Below are 23936 nucleotides of genomic sequence, written 5' to 3'. Positions count from 1 at the left end.
TTTGCAGCACAGGGCAGAAGCAGCCCAGGCAAGGAAGGTGCCTCTCTCCACCCCTGAAGTCACTCAGGTATTCTGACGTGGTTCGTCTTCTACCTGGTGCGTTCCCGAATTTCGCTTCCTGGTCAGCTGATGCACTCCTCCCAGGCACTGTTATAAAGTGGAAGGAATCCAGGTCGGAGCACAAAAGCCAAGAGCAGCATTCTCTCCAAAGGCATCCGACAGGTAAGGACACTGTTGGCTCTGTGCGTGCGTCCGTGTTTTTAGGTTGCTGGAGGGGGCACAGGAGAGGGAAGTCAGAAATCTGGATAAAATCAAGGCTCTCTTCCAGCTGCTCTCTTAACTTTGACTGTAAAAAGGTTTTAAAAAACATTTCAGCTGCCTGTGTTTGTGGGTGGTTTTTTTTTAAAGAAAATGCCTCCTGTTTTTCGTAGCTCTGAGTGTGTGTTTGTGTGTAGGTGTAAGTAGAATTTTGGCTCTGGGCAGAAGGTAGATCTCTGAATCTACTGAGAGATCTCAGGGTGATTTGCAGTAGACTGGCAAGGATTTCTGGTTCTCAATTATTTAACAATGGCTGCATCAAAATGGCTTTTCCGCCCCACCCTAAACTATGCTGCTGAAGTGAGAAAAGGGAAGGGAAGGAACCACGAGTGGACTTTTGTGCTGGAGGACGAAATGCATTCAGTTCTGGTTCTCAAAACAAGTTCCTGGTTCTCAGGATTCTTTATTTCTAACCCTTTGCACCAAAGTCCAGTTCACATAAAAAACGAAGTAGATTCCACAACAAGCCTGAAATCTGCCCTCCACTGAGCTGGAGGGCATGTCCCTAGAATCGTAGAATCATAGAATCGTAGAGTTGGAAGGGGCCTACAAGGCCATCAAGTCCAACCCCCTGCTCAGTGCAGGAATCCACCCTAAAGCACCCCTGACAGATGGTTGTCCAGCTGCCTCTTGAAGGCCTTCAGTGTGGGAGAGCCCACAACCTCCCTAGGTCACTGGTTCCATCGTCGTACTGCTCTAACAGGAAGTTTTTCCTGATGTCTAGCCGGAATCTGGCTTCCTTTAACTTGAGCCTGTTGTTCCGTGTCCTGAACTCTGGGAGGATCGAGAAGAGATAAACTTTTACAATTTCACTAGGCATCTAGAAAATGGGGCTTATCCCCTCTAGCTAATTTCTTCTGTGGGGAGTGAGCTAAGCCAAGCTGTGTGTTTCTGGGTGTCTTTGAATTCTAGATGTTCCTTGTTTTTATTAGCTGCCTGTTAATTAATTGGTGTCTTTCTGCATGTTTAGCGTCCTCTTGAGGATATACTGGACTACCTCAGTGGTGTCTTTTTCTGAGGGGTGTGTGTCTTATGTTGCACACTTTTGTGCACTTCTGCTCTCATGCAATTGGTTTCCTGGTGTGAGGGCACCAACAACAACCCGCCTTCCAACTGAGTCCGCAAAGTTTGGACTAGCATCGAGAGCCACTGGCCAGTTGTGCCTGCAAGGGGACGTGGACGCTCCCGGCTGCTGTGTCTTGTCCACATGCCCAGTGGTTCATTCCTTGAAAATCAAGCTGAACAGCATTATTATTATTATTATTATTATTATTATTATTATTATTATTATTATTAGCATTTTTATACCGCCCAATAGCCGAAGCTCCCTGGGCGGTTCACTATGGACCAAGATGGGCAAGAATTTAAGTTTCAGTCCTGCACGGATAATAATTCACCCACGTTTGCAAAGTTCCCCCTATTCAGGATAAAAAGAGCTTGAGATTTTAAAAATTCAAATGTGGGAGAATCCGAAATGGACAGTTATGTACAGCCAGTCCCTTCGGATGCACCACTCTTGAAAGTCAGTTTGAATCCCTGTATATTCAACTATTTAAGTGCCGGGTTAAGGTTCCACTTCTTTTTTTCTCACAGACATCTCAATTTTAACAGTTTTATTTATTCATTTATTTTATTTCATAGAATCATAGAATCATAGAATAGCAGAGTTGGAAGGGGCCTACAAGGCCATCGAGTCCAACCCCCTGCTCAGTGCAGGAATCCACCCTAAAGCATCCCTAGCAGAGGGTTGTCCAGCTGCCTCTTGAAGGCCTCTGTTTGTATCCTGCTTTTCCTTCAAAGACCCCAAGATGTTTGTTTATTTATTTATTTATTGCACTTATATACCGCCCCATAGCCAGGGCTCTCTGGGCAGTTTACAGAAATTCTAAAATTGAGATAAAAACGAGTATACAAAATTTAAAATTCTAAAACACAGAACATACACACATAAAGCATTAAAAACCGTTAAAAAAGCTAAACATGTGGGTGATTAAGATGTGCCGCCATAGGCCTGGGCAAAGAGGAAAGTCTTAACCTGGCGCCGGAAAGATAGCAGTGTTGGTGCCAGGCGAGCCTCGTCAGGGAGATCGTTCCATAGTCTGGGGGCCACCACCGAAAAGGCCCTGTCCCTCGTTGCCACACTCCGAGCCTCTCTCAGAGTAGGTACCCAGAGGAGGACCTTAGACGTTGAACGTAGTGACCGGGTATATTCACGTCGGGAGAGGCGTTCCGTCAGGTATTGTGGTCCCAAGCCGTGTAAGGCTTTATAGGTCAAAACCAGCACCTTGAATTGGGCCCGGAAACATACAGGCAGCCAGTGCAAGCGGACCAGAGCAGGTGTTACATGGTCGATCCTTCTGGTTCCCGAAATCAATCTGGCCACTGCATTTTGCACGAGCTGCAGCTTGTTGTACGTTAGCATTCATGTCCCCTATTTAACCCTCACAACAACCCTGAGAGGTAGGTTAGGCTGAGAGTCAGTGACAGTGAAAGTCATCTGGGGGCTGTCTAAACACCTTCTTTGCCCCGCGATGACTGCGTGGTGGCGCTGCGTGGGTTATACATCCCAGCCGCTAACTCGTAGCTGCTGTGTGGCTTTTACCCAGAAGCTGTGCCATGAACACGTTCGGGACTTACCCTGGCATTTCCCTTTGAAGCGAGGTCACCACTCTCCTTCTGCCATGTGACCTCACTACGGCATCGCTCCCGGGGCATTCCGGGGCGGATGGTGACCGCTGATTGGTCGCTGGAAGCCCAGATGAGGACAGGGGGTGGGTGGGGCTCCAGTACCCAAATGACTCCCGGAAAAACTCACACGCTCTCCTGGCGTGGGGATTCCCCCCTCCCTCCCTGCAGCAGCGATACACCATGAGGAAAAGAGTTGTTCAATTTTTCCAAATGGAAAAAAACAAATGGTCCTCAGGGAGAAATATATCCAGTGGAATTTTAAGACATTCTTAGAATGTTTTAGGATGTTTTTTAGGATTTTTTCAAACAATGTACATTATGTTTTAATTCATTTATGTATTTTATCCGCTTATTAATGTTCCCCGCCTCGATAAGATAAGAAATTATTATTATTATTATTATTATTATTATTATTATTATTATTATTATTTCTCCTGAATTTTTCCAGTTTTTCCAGGCCTTCACATCTCTAGCAACACAATGTATATATCGCACCAAGATCTTTTTGTGTATTGAATGATCCCTATGGTTGACATTAAGTTACAAACATCTTCAGAAATAAGTTGTGAATCCTTATTTTAAGACAAAGCATTATTTTTTCCAGCGACAAGTACAATTGCATTGCCCTGGAAGAGCCTGTATTTATGTATGACTAATACTTTAAGGTTGTGCAACTCTCGGTATCACTCCGGCGGTTGACGTTCCCAGTTACTTGTGATCCAGTCTCCCATTGCGTTAATTAACCAGGAAGGAGAACACCCGTCTATTAGATCATGGAAAAATCTTTTCTAGATGCTTGGGAAATTTCATCATAGAGTTCCTAGGGGTTTTTTGGGTTGTTTTTTTTTAAGAAAGGAGGCAGCAACATTTAGAATCAAGGAATAGGTAGAGTTGGAAGGAGCCTAAAAGGCCATCGAGTCCAACCCCCTGCTCAATGCAGGAAACTACCCTAAAGCATCCCTGACAGGTGGTTGTCCAACTGCCTCTTGAAGGCCTCTAGTGTGGGAGAGCCCACAACTCCATTGTTGTACTGCTCTAACTGTCAGGAAGTTTTTCCTGATGTCCAGCTGGAATCTGGCTTCCTGTAACTTGAGCCCGTTATCCCGTGTCCTGCACTCTAGGAGGATCGAGAAGAGATCCTGGCTCTCCTCTGTGTGACCACCTTTCAAGTATTTGAAGAGTGCTCTCATGTCTCCCCTCAATCTTCTCTTCTCCAGGCTAAACATGCCCAGTTCTTTCAGTCTCTCTTCATAGGGCTTTGTTTCCAGACCCCTGATCATCCTGGTTGCCCTCCTCTGAACCAATCCATCAACTGGTTAAATCAGCCTTACCAACCTGGTCCCTCCAGATGTATCGGGCTATAATGATCATCATCCGCAGACAGCATTCCAGCTGGGGATAATGGACATAAACCATAGCAGTTTGTAAGAACAGCGTCCAGTGGAGTAGCTGTCTTAGTCACAGGAACATGGGAATCTGCCTTACTCTGAGCCAGGTGCTTGGTCCATCTAGCCCAGAATTGTTGACAGTGACTGACAGCCATGGCTCTCCAGGGTTTCAGGCAGGAATTTCCTGGAGATGTCTGGGAGGTGACACACAGTTCTATCTCCCTGTGACAACTGAATCAAGTGAGCCTGTGCTGGTCCTGGACCAGTGCCTAGACTCAGTAATGGGCTGGATGAAGGCCAATAAACTGAAACAATCCTGGCAAGACGGAAGCCCTGTGGTTGAGTGGTTCCCGAGTCTGAGAGACAGGCTCATTGCCTGTTCTGGGTGAGGTTGCACTCTGAAAGATCATAGAATCATAGAATCATAGAATAGCAGAGTTGGAAGGGGCCTACAAGGCCATCGAGTCCAACCCCCTGCTCAATGCAGGAAACCACCCTAAAGCATCCCTGACAGATGGTTGTCCAGCTGCCTCTTGAAGGCCTCTAGTGTGGGAGAGCCCACAACCTCCCTAGGTAACTGATTCCATTGTCGCACTACTCTAACAGTCAGGAAGTTTTTCCTGATGTCCAGCTGGAATCTGGCTTCCTTTAACTTGAGTCCATTATTCCGTGTCCTGCACTCTGGGAGGATCGAGAAGAGATCCTGGCCCTCCTCTGTGTGACAAGCTTTTAAGTATTTGAAGAGTGCTCTCATGTCTCCCCTCAATCTTCTCTTCTCCAGGCTAAACATGCCCAGTTCTTTCAGTCTCTCTTCATAGGGCTTTGTTTCCAGACCCCTGATCATCCTGGTTGCCCTCCTCTGAACCCGCTCCAGCTTGTCTGCGTCCTTCTTGAATTGTGGAGCCCAGAACTGGACGCAATACTCTAGAGGAGGCCTAACCAGGGCTGAATAGAGAGGAACTAGTACCTCACGTGATTTGGAAGCTATACTTCTATTAATGCAGCCCAAAATAGCATTTGCCTTTCTTGCAGCCGTATCACACTGTTGGCTCATATTCAGCTTGTGATCTACAACAATTCCAAGATCTTTCTCATTTGTAGTATTGCTGTGGAACCTTCTCAATGGAACCAGTTTGAGATGGTTCCATTGATAAGTACTCTTTGAGTCCGATTCTGTAGCCAACTGTAAATCCACCGAATAGTTGTTCCATCTAGCCCACTTTTAGCTAGTTTGTTAATCAGAATGTCATGTGGTACTTTGTCAAAAGCTTTGCTGAAGTCAAGATATATGACGCCCACATCGTTCCCACGGTCCACAAGGGAGGTTACCTTATCAAAAAATGAGATCAAATTTGTCTGACAGGATTTGTTCTTGACAAATCCATGTTGGCTTCTAGTGATCACCGCATTGATTTCAAGGTGTTTACAGATTGACTTCTTTATAATCTGCTACAGAATTTTCCCAGGGATGGATGTCAGACTGACTGGTCTGTAGTTCCCAGGTTCCTCCTTTTTGCCCTTTTTGAAGATAGGGACAACGTTAGCCCTCCTCCAGTCGTCCGGCACCTCACCCGTTTTCCATTATTTTGCAAAGATAATAGACAAAGGTTCTGAGAGTTCTTCCGCTAGCTCCTTCATTACTCTAGGATGCAGTTCATCGGGCCATGGAGATTTGAACTTATTCAAGGAAATTAGGTGTTCTTTGACCATTTGTTTATCAATCTCAAACTGTAATCCTGCCCCCTCAACTTCTGCTTCACTTTTTCCAGGGGGGGTCATAGACCCGCTTTTGGGAGAAGACTGAGGCAAAGTAGGAATTGAGCACTTCAGCCTTTTCTTTGTCATCTGTTATCAATTTGCCATCCTCATTAAGCAGTTGAACCACCATTTCTTTCCTCTGTCTTTTACTACTCACGTATCTGAAGAAAGCCTTTTTATTGCTTTTAGCATCCCTCACTAATCTCAGCTCATTCTGAGCTTTAGCCTTCCTTGACGCCATTTCGGCACTTCTGCACCACTTGTCTGTACTCTTCTTTTGTATCCTGGCCTTCCTTCCACCTCCTATATGTATCCCTTTTTGTTTTCAGGTCATCTCTAAGCTTTTTGTGGAGCCACATTGGTTTCCTCTGTTGTCTTCCATCTTTTCTCCTTGTTGGAATTGTTTGTAACTGTGCCTTTAAAATTTCCTTTTTTAAATACTCCCACCCATCCTGCACTCCTTTTCTCATTAGGCTCCCTTTCCACGGGACCTTACTTATCATAGTTCTGAGTTTATTAAAATCAGCTTTCCTAAAATCCAGAGTACGTGTATGGCTACGCTCGACTTTTGTCTCCTTCATAATCAAGAATTCAAGTATGATGTGGTCACTTTCCCCCAGAGTTCCCGTAACTGCCACTTTATCCACTAAATGGGAATCTACACTGGTGTTATTCTAACTTTTTGAATGGGTTACTGTGACGCATAGCGTCACGTGACCCTGGGTCTCCAACGTTGTAAATGAGTCGTAATTACAGGTTCTGTTTCTTAGTTCCAGCGTGGCTACAGATTCATGTGCCTCGTCCTACTGGTAATTCTCCTCTCCCTTTCTCAGAGCTGTTGGGTTTGCTCCGCCCACTTCCTGTTCTCCTTCCTTCTCCCCGTTTGCTATCTTATCTGCTACAGCAGATAAATCACACCAGCCTTATACTGTACAATCACTGACAATTGCATGCAAAGGACTCAGAAGTTTTCCACCTTAGAATCTGCTTTTATTGTGAAGTACTCCCATGCATCCTGCCTTAAAATTTGAATCAAATTGGGTCATTGGTTGATTTTTTATGATTTTTTTTAATATTTCCCCCCTCTTTGCAAAGGAGCTGAGGAGCGCTCAAAGGATCGCTGTAGCTCCGTGCAGGGAAATTAACACGGGTCTCTGCTCCCAGTCCAAAACAGGGCTATTGCTAAAACTTTTCAATTTGGTCTCCCATCCCAACCCTGACCAAACCTGACGCTGCTTAGCTTCAGTGAAATGGCTGACTCCTATGTGCTCAGGCAATTCCCTAGGACTTGTGTTAAGATGTTTTGGGAGGGAGGGAGTTTGTGTGTGCTTATGACTACTGCCCTGCACTGCTGGCTAGGAATGAGGCAGGCAGTGGGCAGAGCAAACCCAGCAGCTCTAAGAGAAGAGGGAGGGAGAACAACGGAAGGATTGAACCATGTGCCCTGCAGTAACGTTATAGCTACAGAGAACCGATACAGAGAACCACGTTAGAAAGGGACACTAGCAACGTTATAAGACTAGTGTAGATCCGGCCTAAGTCATCCCTATTGGTCAATATCAAGTCAAGGATTGCCGATCCTCTAGTTCCTTCCTCCACTTTCTGTAGGAGAAAGTTATCACCCACACATGTCAGGAATTTCTTGGAAGGGCCGCTTTTGGCAGTATTGGTCTCCCAACAGATATCAGGGTAATTGAAGTCCCCCATCACTACTACATCACACTTCCTTGAAACACTGGCAATTTGTTTCTCAAAAGTTTCATCCTCGTCTTCTCCTTGATTGAGTGGTCGGTAGTAGACTCCGATTATCATGTTCTTTTTATTCCTTGCCCCATTTATTTTAATCCAGATGCTCTCAATGGGACTCCCAGTCTGATCCGTCTGTATTTCTGTGCAGGGATAGGTATTTTTAACATACAGTGCAACTCCACCTCCCTTTCTGTTTCTTCTGTTCTTTTTGAACAAGTTCTATCCTTCAATTGCTATATTCCAGTCATGGGAGTCATCCCACCAAGTTTCAGTTATACTTATCAAGTCGTATTTGCCTTCATGTAATAAGAGTTCAAGTTCGTTCTGTTTGTTTCCCATGCTCTGGGCATTAGTATATAGACATCAAAGACCATGTGTTTTATAGTCTGGCTTTGTTCCTACATTGTTGCGGACACTATTTTGGGGCACTATTGGAGCTGTTCTCTGTACTGTGGTGCCTTGGCCTTCATCCATTGTTGCCTCGAGGTTTACGTCTCCCGCCCCCGTAAGATTCAGTTTAAAGCCCTCCTGATCAAGTTCTTCATGCTGTGGCCGAACACATTCTTTCCAGCCCTTGTGAGGTGCAACCCATCCCCTGCCAGCAGTCCATGTTCCAAGTAGTGTAGCCCATGGTCCCAGAATCCAAAACTCTCACGACGGCACCACCTTCGTAGCCAGTCGTTCATCCGGAGTATTTTTCTTTCCCTTTCTAATCCTCTTCCAAGAACCGGGAGGATGGATGAGAAAACTACCTGGGCCCCAAAGTTCTTCAGTTTCCTTCCCAGAGCTTCATAGTCTGAAATGATTTCTTCGTAGCTCTACTTTTGTAAACCCCCATGAGAGCCTTTTTTGGCTGAATGGTGGCATAAAAATCCTTAAATAAATATTTTTTTTTTAAAAAAAATGCTGTAAACTCCACAGCCAAATTCCTGGCTAAGTTCACCCAGTGGTTTCATGTAGGTATGGGGGACAAGATGGGAATCTTAAAGATCCCCTTGGGTGTTGGCCAAGGGGAGGAACAGCGCTCCTCCTCACCAGGTCCACCTTCTGTCAGGAGCGAACGGAACTAGCTTGGTGCAGTGCCACCACTCCGCAGAGCTTCGGAGGCCCGGGAGGATGGCACGGCTGCTGAGAGGTCCAGGAGAACCAACAAGGTTGCACTTTCCCGGCCTGTCTCCTGGCACATGTCATCCGCCAACACGACCAAAGCAGTTTCTGACCCGTCCTCAAACCAGGTCAAAACTGGAAATGATTTAGATCAGCCTTCCAGTTATGTTGGACTACAGCTCCCATCTTCCCCTGAAAGCATGGCCATAGGCGGTGGGGGGAAAGGCTGTGGAGCCAGGGGAATGGGTGTGTGGCCTTCGAGAGATTCCAAGCGTGCCGGATTGGGACCCCCGGCACACCCGAGGTTCCGCACCCCTGAGCCAGGTGTCCGTCCATTGGAACGAAGTCTTCTTATAGAGGTGCCGTTAGACTCTGCAGACGGACCAATCATTGCATCATCGGAAGACGACGTTTGCTTTGGGACATTTACTCATATGCCAACGTAGGCAAATCTAGTTGATTGGCTAAAACTCATATTATTAATTGGCAAAAGCTGGATTCTCCCAAATGAGCCTGCTTGAGTTTTAAGCATTTCAGGGGAGGCCCTCTCCTGGTCCCATCACCGCCAGAGGCACCTTCTGTGGGGACACGAGGAAGGGCCTTCTTGGTGGCTGCTCCCAGGCTCTGGAACGCTGCCCGGAGGGAGGCTAGCGGCCCCCTCTCTGTTGCCCTGCTGCTGGCAGGCAAAGGCATTTTCATTCAGACACTTAACCTGCTCTGTTGCCGAAAGGAAGTTCTTTTGTGTTGGGTGCCGTTTATTCTTCCATTGCTGTGTTTTTAATTGTGCTTTTAATTTGTTTGTTATGATGGTTTTAATTATGTTTTTTGTTTTAATCTTTGTCTTATTACTGTCAGCCGCCTTGAGTGTCTTTTTTGAGTGCTAAATTAAAAAACCTAAAAATAAAATCTTATATATTTTTGTTGTTGAATTGAGCAACCGCCCTAACAGCCAAGCCAAACAACGCTTCTCCAAAAGCGGAGCCCTGTGTGTTCCGAGGAGGAGAGGCACGGCCTGCCCCATGTGTTCGGGAGCCCACCTGGGTAACCCCCACCTACGTGTCTTTACAGGTGGACTCATAAGTCATGTCGGTCTTGTACCCGTCACTCGAAGACATGAAGGTGGATCAGGTCCTGAAGGTGAGAGGAGGCTTCCCTTTAGCCCGTGGGCCGAATTCCCTTTCCGAGGAGCTCTTGCCCCGCCCCATGCCAATGATGGGCGGGGCCAAATGCAAAGTGGGTGTGGCTAACGGTGGAAGGGGTGGGGCCAAATGTCCCAAATACTGAAACTCTAACTGCCTGGAACGGTGAACCTTTTTCAATGGGGAAAACTTGTACACAAGCCAGGAAACGCCAAACAATGTAGTGGTTGGGGGGAGGGGGCGGGGCTAGGGGGAGGGGGCGGGCCCACCTCCAATGTCAGCGCGTTGATGAATCCGCTTCGGGTTTCTTTAGAGTTCGGAGCGGATTCATCTCCCCACTGATATTGCAGCCACCAGCCTCCACTGTCAGGGCGATGTGCACCTAATTTCTAGTCTGTTTTTGTCCTTGCAGGCTCAGAGTAATGCAGCCCCAAAGCCACTTCCTTCTCCAGTGACCTCTTCGGCGTCGGTTCCTGGAGCCACTGAATTGCCCAAAGCAACTGGTAATGCAGCTCAAAGGTCACATGGGGGGCTGTGTCACCCGTGAAGGTTACTGCATTAATCGCGGTGTGAGCTTCCGTGGAAAAGAGCCCACAAACACCATCTGATGCACCGTGGCTTGGTCATAGTGCCTAGGGTGACCTTATGGAAAGGAGGACCTTTTCTTTTAACACTTGTATCCCGTACCTTTAACACTTGTATAGAACCGGGAATTTCAGCAGCTGTCATTTGTATGCGTGCAGCACCTGGTGAAATCCCCTCTTCATCGCTACCATTAAAGCTGCAGGAGCCCTGCCTTCTTTTGCATCTGGTCACTCTAGTACGGCTCCTGCAGCTTTAACTGTTGCGATGGAGGGGGGATTTCGCCAGGTGCTGCATGCATACAAAGGACGCCTGCTGAAATTCCCTTTTCTATGCAACTGTTACAGATGCAGGAACCCTGTCCTCCTTTCCATAGGGTCACCCTAATAGTGCCTCCTTCTGAAGCTGGCTCTTGTCCACGAAAGCTTGTGCCAATACAAATTTGTTAGTCTGTAAACTAACAAATTGTAGAGTTCGTTGTCCATTGTAGAGTTCAGAGATAGCTCATTAGGCTGCCCTAAGACTAGGTGGAAGGCTGGAACAGAGGGTGTGTAGGCAGCACTCAGGTTTGCCTTCAGATGCTTATGGAATGGACCACAGGTGGGTTACATGCATGTATGAACAAGCCACAGCAGAGCAAATGCCACCAAAAGAGCTTCCATCACCCACTCGAAACACAGTGCATTCCAGTGGTGTCAGTTCACACGTTCAAACATGAGTTATCAAGGGATGAGAAATCTCAAAGGATGGTTTCTTCCACTACTGGAGGGCGTTCTCATAACTTCAGCTCTTGTCACTGGGTTTGTCAACAGTTGATGGTTCTGAGCTCAGAGTGTGACTCTCAGCTGTCTGTGTGAACCGGCTCTAGTGTCGTGTGATCCGACACTGGGTGATATGGAAGCTTCGTCCAAGGTGATGATCTGAGATGACTCATTCACTCTTGGACACCATCCCTTGAACCCACAGCCAATGAGTGGGGAACAGTGACAGTCATGAGGCCTAGAGACTTGCATTTTGGGGAAACGCCGAAGCGGAGATACCAGGATGCATTCTGACACCTACATTGTGAACTAACTGCTCTTCCTTTCTCTCCTTTTCCCAGACCCACCGGTTTTGTACCCAAATCTCACTGACCTCAATGATTACATGGGACTCTCTCTGTCCAGCGAAGAGGTCCAGAAGAATCTGGTGCTTGCCCCAGCAAACAGCAATGTAAGGATTTCTGAGTGCAACCTGGGACCCCTGTTTTCTTGGACCCACCAGGTGGTTTTAGTCCTACTGTTTTCAGGTGAAACGTCAACAGGAGGTAAAACTCCCTGCTAAATTATTATCCTGTGTAAACTGCCCAGAGAGCTTTGGCTATGGGGCGGTATACAGATGATGATGATGATGATGATATTCTTATACAGGAGTCTTCACTTAGGGATTTTATGTTCACCCAGGATGGCTTTGGCCATAGAGAGCAATCTCCTCAGCAGAATACGAGTGTGTCACGCACAGGCGTGGTATTATTATTATTATTATTATTATTATTATTATTATTATTATTATTATTATTCTGCCCCATAGCTGAAGCTCTCTGGGCGGTTTACAAAGATTAAAACACGGAACATTAAAAACAAGCATACAAAATTTTAAACCCTTGTTATAGAATCATAGAATCATAGAATAGCAGAGTTGGAAGGGACCTACAAGGCCATCGAGTCCAACCCCTTTCTCAATGCAGGAATCCACCCTAAAGCATCCCTGATAGATGGTTGTCCATCTGCCTCTTGAAGCACACTTCAAGAAGGACGCAGACAAGCTGAAGCGTGTTCAGAGGAGGGCAACCAGGATGATCAGGGGTCTGGAAACAAAGCCCTATGAAGAGAGACTGAAAGAACTGGGCATGTTTAGCCTGGAGAAGAGAAGATGGAGGGGAGACATGATAGCACTCTTCAAATACTTAAAAGGTTGTCATCCAGAGGAGGGCCAGGATCTCTTCTCGATCCTCCCAGAGTGCAGGACACGGAATAACGGGCTCAAGTTACAGGAAGTCAGATTCCAGCTGGACATCAGGAAAAACTTCCTGACTGTTAAAGCAGTACGACAATGGAACCCATGACCTAGGGAGGTGGTGGGCTCTCCCACCCTAGAGGCCTTCAAGAGGCAGCTGGACAACCCACTGTCAGGGATGCTTTAGGGTGGATTCCTGCATTGAGCAGGGAGTTGGACTCGATGGCCTTATAGGCCCCTTCCAATTCTACTACTCTATGATTCTATGCCTGCTGTGATATTGCCCTGTTGACATGTCTGGAACTGTTTGGGCTTCATTCCTGGGACCAGCCCTCACCCAAGGCATTGGGGTTGTGTCCCCCGGAGACACTCCTGCCCTGACACACAGGGCCCAAATTATAGTCCACCTCCCATTCCGTAGTAACAAAATCTATTGTCCTCTGTTCTCCCCACCGACACAGAGATGCATCTTCCTCTGTTGCTCAGATAGCCTGGTCTCTCTTCTCCTATAAGATAGGCTGCTCCCTTATGTAGAGTCAGAGCATTGATACATCCATCCCAGGATAGTCTCAAACAGGGGTGGGCCATGTGTGTCTCAATAACCTGTCCAAGCTGGGGAAGAAACAAAACTGACTATAGCTGCTTCTTTGGCAGGCGGAGGCTGTGGCGTCGTCTGCGCACAGCCTGACCGTCGCTCCGGTGACGGGAAGTGACTTGGGCTTGCGCCGGGCAGAGATCAAACCGGGCCTGCGGGAGGTCCATCTCTGCAAGGATGAGCGTGGGAAGACGGGGCTGAAGCTGCGAAACATCGATAAGGTGGGTTTTGAGGTTAGGCTTCCGTGGCTTGTAAGGAGGTAAGAGCCCTGTGGGATCACCAGCTCTTCTCAGCCAACGTCGCGTTTCCTGCAACTCGCGTTCAGAGGTGCGCTGCTTTTGAGCTTGGTGGTTGTGCATAGCTAGGTGCTCTCTCCAGTATTCGAGGCTGTAAGGCTGCGTGCACCAGTTGCTGGGGAACCTGGGTGGGAGGGTGCCGTTGCACCATGTCCTGCCTTGTTGGTCCCTGGCCGATGGCTGGTTGGCCACTGTGCAAAAAGAGTGCTGGACTGGATGGACCCTTGGTCTGATCCAGCATCAGGGCTCTTCTGATGTTCTTAAAACGAGATTTCCAAGTGGGCCCGAGGCTCAGCACCGCTCTGAATATTAACCACAAAGCTGTGCCGGCTGCTGGTTGGGGAGTAAAACTGGGGAAGGAAAGGTTGCATCAACTGGGATTGTTTAGCTTGGAAAAAAGGAGGCCGAGGGGAGACATGATAGAGGTGTACAAAATTATGCACGGTGTGGAGAATGTGGACAGGGAGACATTTTTCTCCCTCTCTCAAAATACTAGAACCCAATGGGGGTCATCCCATGAAGCTGATTGGTGGGAGATCCAGGACAAATAAAAGGAAGGACTTCTTCACACAGCGCATAGTTAAATTATGGAACTCACTACCACAAGATGTAGTGATGGCCACCAATTGGGATGGCTTCAAAAGGGGGTTGGATCAATTCCTGGAGGTGGAGGCCATCAATGGCTACTAGCCCTGATGGTTGAGTGCTATGTCCAGTATTCGAGGCAGTAAGCCTGTGTGCACCAGTTGCTGGGGAACATGGGTGGGAGGGTGCTGTTGCATCACATCCTGCTTGTTCATCCCTGGCCGATGGCTGGTTGTCCACTGCACAAACAGAGTGCTGGGCTAGATGGACCCTTGGTCTGATCCAGCCTCAGGGCCCTTCTTATGTTCTTATGGCTATTAGCCGCTAGTCCACGTATCCTTGAAAGTCAGCGGTATAAACGTTTGCCTGAATGGGTTGATTTACAAGGGGAGGCCATTGTTTCTGCTGCCGGACGTTTTGGCAACGAGGTGGAATTCATGGCTCATAAATGTTGGCCTCTGTAAATGTTTGACTCTAACCCTAAACGTTCAGAATTTTTGTTCCAAAACTGTTCATGTGGCATCCTGGAGAAAAGAGATGCATTTTGTTTCGAAAAACCAGCCCTCGGCAGGAGCTACACTCCTGCTTTATAACGGTTTTGACTACGGTTCGGGCCCAGGACACATTTCATACACTGTTTTCAAAACGTTTTCAAAGTGTTATATCCTGCGTGGTGTAATTCTGGCTCTAGTTAGGTCAGCTTTGCCCAAATGGCGGAGGTGTTGGACTGTAACTCCCAGCATGGTCATTGGCTGGGAATGATGGGAGTTGCAATCCATCACATCTGGAAGGCCCCAGCTTGGGGAATGTGTTAGGTAATGTAGTCTGCAGCAAAATACTGCCTCCTCTTCCCCCACGGATGATGATGATGATAATGATGATGATGATGATGATAAATAAATTTCTTACCCACCTCTCCCTCTGGATTGAGGCAGGGAACAACTCCAAATACAAAACACCATAAAATTCATAAAACTTATTAAATATATATATATATATAAAACTAATACTTTATTAAAAGGCATCTTAAAATTCAACTGAGTAGGCCTGCCGGAGGAGATCAGTCTTTATGGCTTTCTTAAATTCGGGAAGACTGTTAATTGGACGAATCTCCCCTGGCAGGCCGTTCCACAGTAATGATACTTCTAGCCTTGTAGACTGGCCTGTCTAAAATAGAAGTAGCTATGATTTCGGACATGTTTTGTTGTGCTACGCCTTCTTTTTATTTACTCCACGTAACGAAGCACCTCTCCTTCGATCTAGTATAAATTGTGTTGGTAGCTAAAAGGCAGGGAAGTGAGGGGGCTGGCCAGCTTTTGGGAAGGTCTTGGGCTCTGTAGAGGTGGTGGTCCTTTGCTAATGGCCCCCCTCCCTGCGCTGAAAGGCTCTGGCTTTGGGCCAGGCACTACCTGGGCTTCCTCAAGGGGTGAGGGTTAAGGTTAGTAACCACCTGAGAGGAGCTTGCTTTGCATCTTGGATTGGCTGGAATCCAGGTTCTCGGTCACCTGGAGGAGAGCAGGTGGAGGCTTTGGTCATCTTGTTCAGGTGAGCTCTGTCACTCTCCAAAGTGCTGAAAGGTTTGTTCGCTCAAAGAATCATAGAATCCTAGAATAGCAGAGTTGGAAGGGGCCTACAAGGCCATCGAGTCCAACCCCCTGCTCAATGCAGGAATCCACCCTAAAGCATCCCTGACAGAGGGTTGTGCAGCTCAAACTGGGCCTTCCCAACCTGCCGGCTGAGGATTGTGGGAGTTGCAGTTGGACACATCTGGAGGTTGGAGGAAGCTGCTCTGACACACATTGGCCGGAGACACTACCTGGTGGACTCATCTGCCCTCCCTGGAGCTCTTCCAGGCTTGTCCAGACCACAGGTGCAGGTGTGACCCACCCAACTGCTGTCACGAAACACGTGGGACTTGCAGTAAAAGGCTGCAGTGTATCTTCACCTTCTCACAGGGAGCCCGACGGTTCAGGGTTCCAGCCAGCCCTGCCCTCCTGCGTTCCCCTGCCCCCTCCGGGTTTCCTTTTCCCTTTTCCAACTGACACTTGGGATTCTTTGACTGCCGTGCATGCTCAGCCGGTTGTGGCTCTTGTTTGCTGCCTTAGCTTAAAAAGAAGAAGGGATTTGGCTTCCCACAACCCTCCCCTCTTCTCCCTGCAGGGCTTGTTTGTGCAGCTGGTCCGGGCCCACTCTCCGGCCGCTCTGGTGGGGCTGCGCTTTGGGGATCAGCTCCTCCAGATTGATGGGAAGGATTGCACGGGCTGGAACATGGACAAAGCGAAGCGCGCGCTGAAGAAGGCCTCCCCGGAGAAGATTGTCCTGGTGGTTCGCGACAGGTGAGCTTTGGACGTGGAGACGAGAGGTCAGGGTTAGCCAGGGTCTGGTTTTCCACCCCCAAAATTGTTGGGGCCAGAACTTTTCCTTGGGAATTCTGTTTGTGCTCAGAAACACAGCTCACAATGCAGGTCTTACTTAGCAGAGTAAGTTTATTAGCTTCAGACTTCTTTACAGTTCCGTGTCATTGTGCAGAGTGACAAAAGCTATATACATATACATATATACACAGTTCTTGTCTATATTACATACAGCTGTGATTAGGCTAACCCAGCCTCAAGGATCTTTGGTATATATTCATATCATTAACACCATGATATCTTACAGAATCCTGGCAAGGTTCCTAGTACAGCTTCTATCTCAAGGTAATTGCTCACAGATAGTCTTCTTCTGTTTAGCCTTGAGATAGCCACACACACAATTTTAATGACTACGCAAGCCTTTTACTTTCTTAAACTTAAGAAAAATGGCGGCAGTTCCTGAGCTATGAGGTGCCTCTAGCATCCCCTGCAATGTGGTGAAGAACGCGGGAAACTCACCCATGGCGCTGTCTTGCATGTTTTTTATAATCATAGTGTGCAAGGAAACCAAGCCCTTGCTTGCAGTGGCAACATTTGCGTCCAAAGCGGGTCATCTTCCATCTTTGGTGACTTGGCTAAAAGATACGTCTTCCTTTTCCCAGATCAGGCCACATGGCTCTCTTCACCTAACGGTGAAAACCACTCGATCAGTCCGCTTCCTGTCCAGGCCGCTGAAACAACCGTTGGCTTGGAAAATGGAGCTCCAGTTGGGAGTTTGGCTGGGAATGAATGACTTTCCCAGAGCAAATGTATTATTTATTATTATTTATTACATTTCTGTACCACCCCATAGCTGAAGCTCTCTGGGTGGTTTACAAAAGATTGAAATTAAGGAGGTAACATGGGGACTAGTTCTCACTGAGGGGGTCAACTAGTGTCCGGACTGTACCACTTCTGACTTCAGATGGGGAAGCTCACATGATCAAATCCACCTTTAAAAGAATGGTTTTTCCAAAGTAACACAAAGTAGCAGTTTAAGTAGCACTTTTTATATTGTATTTTGTATTTGTGTTTTTAACTTGTTGGTTGTTTTATGATGGTTTTAATTTTTGTGACCCGCCCAGAGAGCTTCGGCTATTGAGCGGTATAAAAATGTAATAAATAAATAAATAAATAAATAGCAGTGGCGTAGTGTGGGTTGCCGGCGCCCAGGGCAAGACAAGCATTGCGCCCCTAATCCGTGGACCTTTAGCTCTCCCTGAGTCCCTTCCACCAGTCCAGTATTAAACCCCTTTACCCCCTCCCCAAGCACATGTATTATATTTTAAGAAAATTCTGATCTATTTAAAGTAAAATTAATTTAATACTAGTATACCGGTACTTAAATTTCTTTAAAATCGCCTGGTTTTAATATGTGCAATTTTTTCAATAACAGTATTGAAATCTACATTGACAGTACATCTACATCTCCCTCAATTGACAGTATTCCTCCTCTTCCTGCATTGTGCACCTGATTCTTTTTTATTTAGCATCATGGCTGATATGATGACCTTGATATGATAAGCGATCCCCTTGCAGGCTGCATTTCCTCCCAAACGGGCCTCTCTAGCACACGCGTCCCTGCTCTGTCCTCCTTCTGGATGACTTAGAACAGAGCTTTCCAAACTTTTCATGTCGGTGACACACTTTTTAGACGTGCATCATTTCGCGATATAGTCATTCAGTTTTACTAGCAAACTGGAGGTTAAACTAAACCCCTTATAAGAGATACGGACACATACATAAATTGTTCTACCGGTTCTGGATGGGATTGCACTCACCCTGAAGGAGCAGGTTCATAGCTTGGGGGTTCTTTTAGACCCATCATTGTCACTTGAGGCTCAGGTGACCTCAGTGGCACGGAATGCCTTCTACAAACTCCGGTTGGTGGCCCAACTACGCCCCTATATGGACAGGGATAACCAGGCTTCAGTTGTCCCTGCTCTGGTAACCTCCAAGTTAGATTACTGCAACGCACTCTGCGTAGGGCTGCCTTTGAAGACGGTTCGGAAGCTGCAGCTTGTGAAAAATGCAGCGGCCAGATTGATTTCGGGAACCAGAAGGTTCGACCATATAACCCCTGCTCTGGTCCGCTTGCACTGGCTGCCTGGATGTTTCCGAGCCCAATTCAAGGTGCTGGTTTTGACTTATAAAGCCTTACACGGCTTGGGACCACAATACCTGATGGAACGCCTCTCCCGACATGAATATATCCGGTCACTACGTTCAACATCTAAGGTCCTCCTCCGGGTGCCTATTCCGAGAGAGGCTCGGAGTGTGGCAACGAGGGACAGGGCCTTTTCGGTGGTGGCCCCCAGACTGTGGAATGATCTCCCTGACGAGACTCGCCTGGCACCAACGCTGCTATCTTTCTGGTGCCAGGTTAAGATTTCCTCTTTGCCCAGGCCTATGGCGGCACATCTTAATCACCCACATGTTTAGTTTTTTAACGGTTTTTAATGCTTTATGTGTGTATGTTCTGTGTTTTAGAATTTTAAATTTTGTATAGTCGTTTTTATCTTAATTTTAGAATTTCTGTAAACCGCCCAGAGAGCCCTGGCTATGGGAGCGGTATATAAGTGCAATAAATAAATAAATACATAAATACATAAATCGTAATAACGAAATGTATGGGGACGCAACATATCTCATGGAAACTTTTCATTTATATTTTTAAAAATATATGATTTGCAAAATAATAACATACATTTCCAAGACTTTTCACATTGAATCAATTTTGTCGAGCTGCGATTGAGCGGCGGTTGAGACGGTGTTCTATCAAAAAACTGGACCCATGGAATTTCTCGAATGCGTCACTTCAGGTGCAGCTGCGTCACCGGAAGTGACGCAGAACCAGCTGTTTCGACCCGATTATGCATACTGCGCATGCTCAGTACCTGTATGATCCCTTGACCGTGGTGTGCCTACACGGATACGACGGAAGGGGACTATACCAGTGCACCATCCTAATCGGCACCTTTGCTGCGTAAAAATGCATGCAAGCTGGTCTTGCTTATTTCACATAGACTCAGAGGTTTCTCGTTACGTTCGCGTGACGCACCTACACACTGCAGTGGACACACTAATGTGTGGCGACACACAGTTTGGAAAGCTCTGACTTAGAAGGTAGCCAGAGCAGCAACACGTGTGCTAGAGAGGCCCGTTTGGGAGGAAATGCAGCCTGCAAGGCCGTCCTGACCTGTGCGCTACAAGAAAAATGCTGTAAAATGTTACGTGGCAACGTTTATTTGCCCCGCCTACACAGTCGGATCTACACAGATTTTTAATTTTTTAAATTTATTATTACTACATTCTTTTCCTTTTCGAAATTTTTGCACCCCTAAGAATTTTGCGCCCAGGGCAACCGCCCCTGAGGGAATCCCCCCACGCTACGCCACTGCAAAGTAGCACATTCTTCCTGAATTGCAAATTTTCTTTGTGAAGGTATTTTTTTTCTTCGATGTGAAGGTGTGTTCAGTCATTTGAGGGCCCCCCCGCTCTCTGTCTGAAAGTGGTACAACCCAGACACGGCGGGTTGGCCGCCCCAGAGAGTAGCAAGACAGGGTCACCCGGTTTTCGGTTTGCAGCGTGGTTCTTTGAAGCCCCCCAGCCCCAAGAGAGTGGTTTCCCGAGCCTTTGGCGTTGTGCCTTTAAAGAAATTCATTGCTGGAGTAAGTGATCATTCTCTGCACCCTCTTTGCTTGGCAGGCCTTTCCAGCGCACAGTGACGATGCACAAAGACAGCACCGGCCACGTTGGCTTCATCATCAAAAGGGGGCAGGTCAAATCTCTCGTCAAAGGCAGCTCTGCGGCCCGGAACGGCCTCCTCATCAACCATTACATCTGCGAGGTGAACGGGCAAAATGTCATCGGCCTCAAGGTGAGGACTCTGGGCAGAGAGGGTCATCCGGGAGGGCAGCGGGTGTTGTATCAGCCCCGCCTGGCTGCCCAGTCTGGTTCTCTGGGCTTTCCCCCAGATGACTACGCCCCTTCCCCTGGCTCCACCCCTTTCCCCAACCACATAAGAAGGGCCCTGATGCTGCATCAGACTGAGGGTTCATCCAGGCCAGCATTCAGTTCACACAGTGGCCAACCAGCAGTTGACCAGGGGCCTACAAGTAGGACATGAGTGCAACAGCACCCTCCAGCCCATGTTCCCCAGCAACTGATGTACATAGGCTTACTGCTTTATAGCTCATAACCAGCACTTTGAATTCTACCTAGAAATAGATTGGTAGCCTCCCAATAATGCTGGGATCCCAATAATGCTCCCAATAATGCTCACTTTTTCCTGCTTCATAGAATCATAGAATAGCAGAGTTGGAAGGGGCCCACAAGGCCATCGAGTCCAACCCCCTGCTCAATGCAGGAATCCACCCTAAAGCATCCCTGACAGGTGGTTGTCCAGCTGCCTCTTGGAGGCCTCTAGTGTGGGAGAGCCCACAACTTCCCTAGGGAACTGATTCCATTGTCATACTGCTCTAACAGTCAGGAAGTTTTTCCTGATGTCCAGCTGGAATCTGGCTTCCTTTAACTTGAGCCCGTTATTCCGTGTCCTGGGAGGATCGAGAAGAGATCCTGGCCCTCCTCTGTGTGACAACCTTTTAAGTATTTGAAGAGTGCTATCCTGTCTCCCCTCCATCTTCTCTTCTCCAGGCTAAACCTGCCCCGTTCTTTCAGTCTCTCTTCATAGGGCTTTGTTTCCAGACCCCTGATCATCCTGGTTGCCCTCCTCTGAACACGCTCCAGCTTGTCTGCGTCCTTCTTGAATTGTGGAGCCCAGAACTGGACGCAGTGCTCTAGATGAGGCCTAACCAGCGCCGAATAGAGAGGAAACAATAGCTCATGTGATTTGGAAGCTATTAATGCAGCCCAAAATAGCATTTGCCTTTCTTGCAGAGGCTTCAAGCAGCAGCCTCTGATCAAGCCTAACCTACGGAGGCCGTGGGCTCTCCCACCCTAGAGGCCTTCAAGAGGCAGCTGGACAGCCCTCTGTCAGGGATGTTTTAAAGTGGATTCCTGCACTGAACAGGGGGTCGGACTCGATGGCCTCAGAGGCCCCTTTCAACTCTGCTATTCTATGATTTTATGAAATCAGAATATGAGGAGAGACTGAAAGAACTGGGCAGGTTTAGCCTGGAGAAGACTGAGGGAAGACATGATAGCACTCTTTAAGTACTTGAAAAAGTTGTCACACAGAGGAGGGCCAGGACCTCTTCTCGCTCATCCCAGAGCGCAGGACATGGAATAATGGGCTCAAGTTACAGGAAGTCAGATTCCGGCTGGACATCAGGAAAAACTTCCTGACTGTTAGAGCAGTACGGCAATGGAATCATTGACCTAGGGAGGTTGTGGGCTCTCCCACAGTAGAGGCCTTCAAGAGGCAGCTGGACAACCATCTGTCAGGGATGCTTTAGGGTGGATTCCTCCATTGAGCAGGGAGTTGGACTCGATGGCCTTAGAGACCCCTTCCAACTCTACTGTTCTATGGTTCTATGAAGCCAACAGAATGCCACAGAGCTACATGCACCCTTGATAACTTCTTTTATTGGGGTGGGGAACATCCCTTGTGCACTCTTGCAAAAAAACCAACAAAGCTCTGCAAATCCGGCTTCTGCCCCTGTGGCGAGTGACCTATTGACGACCCTCTCCCCCTTCTCCAAAGGACAAGGAAATCACAGGTATCCTGATGAACGCCGGCCGCAGCATCACTCTCACCATCATCCCCTCCGTGATCTATGAGCACATGGTCAAAAAGTAAGTGCCTGAAAGCTTGGCTCGGGGAGGAGCCGAGTGAGCTGGGAAACACCCCAGTTCATCTCTCACCACTCGACCCCACCTTAAATATCGTGATTAGAAGAGCCCTGTTTAATCAGAGTAAGGGTCCATTCATGAAGCCCAGTGTCCTGTTCCCAACAGTGGCCAGCCCGTAGCCCCCCACCCTAAAGTCTACACGCAGGATGCAACAGCTCCCTAATGGTTTCGCCCCCAGCAGTTCGGGTTCCGTGGCAAACAGTGTCTGAACCCGGAGGGGCTGTTTAGCTTTAATGGCTGGTTCTCACTTACCAGTCGCCATGGTTCGGCCTCTCCTCCACCATGAATTGGCCTGTGCCCCATTTTTAACGCTGTCCAACCAAGAGGCCGCCACCATGTTTTGGAGCAGGAAATGCAGTAAATTAATAATGGGTTGTGCAAAGGAGTACTTTCTTTTAGTTGTCCTGGATCCACTGCTGATCCATCGAATGGGGAGATTCCAAGTCCTACTTTTATATGGGCGAGGGAGGGGTGGTTGGGGGAATCTGCTCTGGACTTGGTAGCAAAAGTGAGCATTTTGACCCATTTCAACGGACTCTGGCAAACCCCCAGCTGATGCGACGTCTTTTCTTCTCTCTCAAAAGGCTTTCGAGTGGGCTAGTGAAATCTTCAATGGATCATTCAGTCCCTGATGCTTAAAACAGCTGAGAACGTCCATCCCCCTCTTTTCTGGCACGAAATACACCACGGACTCCACCAGAATGACTCTTGGGAGTTGTCCTCGCTCTCCTCAGAGGCTATTTGGAGGTGAAGAAAGACAAAACCCTTCCTGACAGCTTGGTTAATTCCTTGAGGACTGTGAGATTTCCCAGCGAAGGGTGAGATTGACTCAAGGTTGAGTTTTGGGGACCTGTGCAACCATCTTACCATTCTATTGCACCTTGCTAGAGAAGATAAATTAACCTGACAAGTGTCTATCCCTCTTGCATGGGGACCGGAAGCAGCCGATTCCCTAGTCTACGCAGCTGCCCCCAAATCCGGAGAACCTCCGCTTGCCTTCTGTGACCTATTCACACAACCAACAACCAGCCCACGGCAGGACCTGCAATTTAGCAGAGGGTTGGGCTGCCCTGCCTTCAGCCTTGGTGATTTTCCTTTTCTTGACGTAGAATCCTGGTGGCTCTGTGATGTGTTGCAAATGTATAAAGTAAGAATGCATACTGAGGATCTCTTCGGGCATAGCTAATCTGGGTCGAGTGAACCCTAACCAGGCATTGTTTAAGAAAGCCTCAGGGCATGGTCTCGGGCACATAATGCACCCACCTTACTAAAGTGAAGGAGGTCGGGGTTTGCTCAGTGTCTGGATAGGAGACCAACTGGGAAGTCCCACATTTATCACCTTGAGTTCCATGATGAACATCAGAACATCAGAAGAGCCCTGATGCTCGATCAGACCAAGGGTCCATCTAGTCCAGCACTCTGTTCACACCGTGGCCAACCAGCTGTCGACCAGGGACCAACAAAGCAGGACATGGTGCAACAGCACCCTCCCACCCATGTTCCCCAGTAACTGGTGCACACAGGCTTAC

The 23936-nt window shown here is 47.8% G+C and overlaps 1 protein-coding gene across 1 annotated transcript; it reads left to right on the top strand.

Annotated features, from left to right (window-relative positions):
* The first annotated feature begins 200 nt into the window (after positions 1-200).
* Positions 201-23372, top strand: SDCBP2 (syndecan binding protein 2). Its single transcript, XM_063121190.1, has 9 exons — positions 201-222; positions 10077-10145; positions 10560-10650; positions 11832-11941; positions 13379-13540; positions 16361-16536; positions 20302-20473; positions 22259-22350; positions 22992-23372. The coding sequence occupies exons 2-9, from the start codon at positions 10092-10094 to the stop codon at positions 23044-23046; spliced, it is 912 nt and encodes a 303-aa protein (XP_062977260.1). The 5' UTR covers positions 201-222; positions 10077-10091; the 3' UTR covers positions 23047-23372.
* The last annotated feature ends 564 nt before the right edge of the window (positions 23373-23936 follow it).

The sequence above is a fragment of the Elgaria multicarinata genome, chromosome 1 (assembly GCF_023053635.1).
Source record: "Elgaria multicarinata webbii isolate HBS135686 ecotype San Diego chromosome 1, rElgMul1.1.pri, whole genome shotgun sequence".
Taxonomy (NCBI): Eukaryota; Metazoa; Chordata; class Lepidosauria; order Squamata; family Anguidae; genus Elgaria; species Elgaria multicarinata.
This window is presented reverse-complemented; position numbering and strand designations above follow the sequence as displayed.